Raw genomic sequence first — 4,962 nt, 5'->3', positions numbered from 1 at the left:
TTGCTGGGCTATTTGGGAGATTTCTTCCCCCTAAAGTGGTGGTGGTGGTAGTGATGATGATGATGATGATGCAAACTTTGGCACTTCACCTAAGCCTGCTGAACATGGGTGCTACTATTTTGTCTACATAAGCAATCACACTGTCACTGGACATTGGAAAGTGGACCATTGGACACTGAAGAATGACAAAAAATATTATTGCCTGGACACTGGAAATGGAGAGAATGATGCCAGGCTCATGTTTCACATGTTGTCTCAGACCATCAACTCTGCTGATCCTCCTGGTGGCAGCCAGCAACCTTGTCCTGGCTGCCAGGTATCCCTGCATCCTTGTGCAGACTTGTCCACCATGTTTGTTCCCTTGTGGCTGGCAAGTTTGACAACATGCATGAATAACACTGTAAGGAAACATGGTAGCTGATCCTGCTGGACCCAGGACTGGTAGGAGTAGCAGAGGAAGTCTTGAATAGGGCCAAGAAGTGGGGGTGCAGGGAGGGTTCAGCAAACCTCTCTTGTCAAGGGAAAAAAGAATTGCAATGAAGGCATGTGGGCAGAAATCAGAAACATTGTAGAGATAAGACCTAAAGGGGACAGGGACTCAATGCAGAATAATACAATATAATGCAACTGACTTAATAAGTTCAAAATTAATATCCATTCCTTCTTAGGAAGCAATTGGATAAAATTGTGCTTGCTTGCTTACTTCTTCAGAAGGGCTAGTGACTGACTTCTTTAAATAAAAGTTGAACTTATAGTGAAGAGACTGGAATATCCCTCAAGGGAAGAGGGGAAGATAGACCTTCACAGGGTCCTTTTTAACTGCAGTACTACTTGTGGATTATTTGAAAATGCTGGGTTAAATGGTCAGCTTTTCCATTCCCCCAGTTACTGGCTTGAGGGTTGCTCTCCTGGTTACTCACTGAGGGAAGCAATGAGCAGCAGTCAGAACCCATTCAGAGTTGATGAGAGTCCCACCACAGACATGTTTCCTGTTGTACTGGAGGCTGACTTGCCATGGCCATGCACCGCGAGCAGCATCCTCTCCCCCAACAATACGACTCTGGGCCGGCACCTGGCCACACACTGCCAAAACAAACATGAGAGAATACTAGAAGTTGCCAGAAAACCAAAGATACGACCTCTGATCACAGGGTTTTAACTGCTTTCCAAGGGAAGCCCTGCACCCTAAAAGGTGAGCTAGAAATCAGCAAGAGAGGAGAAGTAGGACTGGCTAGTTTCCATGAAGGCTTCCTTGGGGCACCATCTGGGCTGCTTCTCTTGGTATGCAACACTTCTACAACACCAAACTCTGCCCAAAGCCAGGCACATGCCCAGAGTTGGGAAGAGCTGCTGCTCCTTCCAGAGCTGGCCAAGTCCCTTTCTCCCTGCCAGGAGCAACCTGATGACATCCAGTAATGACATCCAGGCTGTGGATAGGGAGCATGACAGCTCTACCCATCCACCCACCCATCCGAATTTGTTCTACACCCCAGCTAGGCATAGAGCTCTCCCAAGTGCCATATTTGGTGCAACACCCCTATTTCTGCAAGACCTTAATAGAACAGAGAAGTTGGGGCTGGAGCTAGTACAAAGTGCATCAGCTCAGCTTTGCCAAAGGAGCTGCACTGGCTACCTCCTCACTACTGGGCTAGGTTTAAGATTCTAGCATTAACATGCAAAGATCTAGCATTAAAGCATGCAAAGGTTCTAGCTTTGACATGCAACCTGGGACTGCAGTACCTAAGACAGCATCTTCTCCCTTAGCAACCTGCCTGCTAATCAAGGGACATTTTCCCAAGGGTTCCACATGGCCTGGCTGGAGCTCACCAAGAGAAGACCCGTTGGTGTGGTAACCCCTTTCTGTGGAATTCCCTGCCCCTGGAGGTCCTAGGCAGGCACCAATACTGCAATGCTTTCAGTGCCTGAGAAGACTGCCTCATCCCAGGAAGGCTTTCTTGCTTACCAGGCACAGTTTTAATGTTACTTTGCTTTTAATGCCTTGTTTTCATGTTTATGTGCTTTAGCTTTGCGCTGCTCACTTCTCAGGAATCTACCTACTTATGGAGCTGTAGACAAAATGGGAATAAGAAAAGAGACCTTATTTTATGAGGTCTTAGAAACATGGTCCTCTTAAACAAAAGGCATGTGTTTGGTGGAGAGGAAATACCAGTCTCCTGTCTGGCAGAAATAGCACAAACACCTGCTTCAACCAATCGCATTGTTCCTGACTCAAACTAGCTTTAAAAAATTGCAGTCTATAAATCTGGTGCACAGATTGTAAACTCAAGAGGGCACTGCTGAGGTTTAAATGAAGATACTACTGCATGTGTATTGTTAGGGCTGCTTTTTTCACACATTTCCAGGTTGTGAAGTAGGGAAAATTCACAAGCAGTGTTCCCCAGCACAGCTGCTACCATTAGGGATGTACATTTGAGAAGGGGGGCTAAATCCGTTCCATCTGTATTGCATAGTTTATTGGGCATTTGCATTTCAATTGCCTGTTTAGTGACAGAATCAGATTACTTTTAGGAGTGGGACTTTCCCTGAGAAAACCCCCTTCTTGACATTTGATGTCTAGCTGCTTACCTGTCTGAGTGCCATTTTCCATATTTCCTAAAAATGAATCAGAGAAAAAACAGGAATGGTTAATGGGAAGCCATTTCCAAAGCAAACTTGGAAACATAGAAGTTGCATAGCAGAATCATTAACTGACGAGCAAGCTGTTGTGAGGCTGGCGCTCCGTCCCAATGAAAGCCACGAACCCGGTTGTCGCTACTAAAATCTTTATTCTACATAAAATTATCGATTACAGCCACGAGAGATGATGCTAATGATGATGATGAAGTTGTCCTCTCTTTCTGAATGAGATCAGTTCACGGGATACTTTTAACTCTCCTGGGCCGTCCCTCGATGGGCACTGTCTTGTCTCCAATTGCCCTAATCTGCATGTGCATCTGCGAGAGCGCGCATTCCCCAACTCCCCTCCTGATTCAAGGTTGACTCCCGCATTCTCAAGACCATTATCAGCAGATGCCTCAACCGTTCCCTCGGCAACCTCCCGACTGACCTCCGACTGCTGTACACTTTCGGTTTCTCCCTGAATCCTATCCTCCTCTGCACCCTCTTCCCTTTGAAGAGCGCCATCAGGGAGTAAGGGGGGCGTTTGAACCACTGGCACCAAATATACATCTTCCTGCAATGAAGTCTGGTTCCCACGGGAAGTCTCCCTCTCCTCCACATGCGCCAAAGACTCTTCTGAGTCAGCTCACATGACGCAAGCCTCTTTTGTAGTGTTAGATTAATAGAGCCACCTTCTAAAAAACATATTTTTATTCCCAAGTAATTAAACAGGTTTTATATTGATTCAAGGTTTTTATATTGATTCAGTGCTTTAAACAATCATTTCATTACTCTATTTGTATTATGGTTTAACAGTTAAACCATTTATTATCAATGGACAAAACTATATATCAGCAGGGGGGAACCCCACCCTATCCAGCTCTCCATGGGCTGAAGGACATTAAGTGTCCTCATCATGCCCCTGATATCAGGAGTGTGTCCAAACTCAGTGATGTCATTTGGTCCCTGGTTACCCTTTGGGAATCATACTGGTCTTCCTCAGTAACCACTGCATTCAGCATGCCACAGAGGAACCGAAGCACTGCAGTTCCTTGGCAGTCATGGCCATATTTGCTGCAAGGAACCAAACAAATGCATTCTCAAGTGGTCCAGTTAAGAGACACTCACCACTCTGAACTTTGTTTTCCAGGACACCTGAGCAAAGAATAAAAAGGTGATGTCGGCAGCAAAGTTGGAGAACCAGATGATTAGGTTATAGGGAAGAACCAGGAAGAGAAACTGAACAAAATCTAAATTGGGATGGGGGGAGTGGAATGTAAACAGAAAGTGCACTCTGGGTCATAAAAGCCAATGTAGTTAAGTCAGGACTGGATTTAGGTGCAGCTACGCTGGGACTCCAGACTCCATGGGAGGTTGGAGTAGAGTATCTGCTCTACTAACCAGGCAAAAGCTGAAACAAATATTACAAATAGTTCACCTTCTCTTCTAAAACAGGCAACTCATTTCTTGTTTGCCCACACAAAAAATGATAACCTGTGTTATTGCTTGCAATCAGCTCAGCTTACAACACTTCATCATCCTTTAAGACAGAGAAATCAGACATGCCAGCTTTCACCAACCTGGTGCTCTCCAATGATGGTGGACGACAGCTTCCCTTGGCTTCAGCCAGCATGGCCAATGGTCAGAGCCATGAGGAGCTGTGACCTAAGATGGCTGTAGGGCACCAGACTAGGGAAGGCTGATGTATGCAGGCCTGAACTGTAACATGAGCTAGAAATGCAATTTAAAGTAAGATTTTAAGGCATTCCTGCATTGCTTTGGTTCGTTTAGCCAAGCAATGCCTACACAGGGGCTGGGAACTACCCAGCTGTAGGTTCCATGTTCATAGCCTGCAACTGTGCATTTTCCACTGATTGGAAAGCCTAGAGGGCAATCTTTTATTTGGTTTTAATTAGGATATAATTGTCCTACAACATATAGGAATTCACACACCCCCTTTTCAACATACAGAAAAATTGTGCAAGCGTGTTCACTGGACTGAGCAGTCTATCCCCACCACACTTATGCTTCTCCTGTCTGCATGGATGGCCAACATCTGAAGGGCTTCTATTTGTGTTCTAATAGAAGCAAGCAGAGTTACTCTGCTTTTGGGGGGAGAGGGCACTTGATTGGTCCAGTTCCCCCACCTCATCCCTGCACATCAGCACACGCATATTGTCCCTTTGCAGGTGAACTGAATATGTGCATATTAGGAGACACTGACCAAGTGGCCCAATGTCCTATTATACAGAAGTCAATCCTCTATTTGAAGTGCTGACAAAGAACAGTCCTCTAATTAAAGAGATCCTCTATCCAATAGAGTCTACTGGAAGGGTGGTCCAG

The 4,962-nt window shown here is 45.5% G+C and overlaps 1 protein-coding gene across 1 annotated transcript in view; it reads left to right on the top strand.

Annotated features, from left to right (window-relative positions):
* Window positions 1–4,283, top strand: part of LOC123016548 (serine protease 27-like) — a 15,117-nt gene extending 10,834 nt beyond the window's left edge. Inside the window, exons 7-8 of the mRNA XM_044417061.1 lie at window positions 37–316; window positions 4,167–4,283. Of these exons, the coding sequence (XP_044272996.1) occupies window positions 37–316; window positions 4,167–4,283 (397 nt within the window). The remainder of the gene's footprint in view (window positions 1–36; window positions 317–4,166) is intronic.
* Window positions 4,284–4,962: the final 679 nt, after the last annotated feature.

Source organism: Varanus komodoensis, unplaced genomic scaffold, assembly GCF_004798865.1.
Source record: "Varanus komodoensis strain SLA01 unplaced genomic scaffold, ASM479886v1 scaffold86, whole genome shotgun sequence".
NCBI classification, from domain to species: Eukaryota; Metazoa; Chordata; class Lepidosauria; order Squamata; family Varanidae; genus Varanus; species Varanus komodoensis.
The sequence above is the reverse complement of the archived record's forward strand: the minus strand, read 5'-3'. Positions and strand labels throughout refer to the sequence as shown.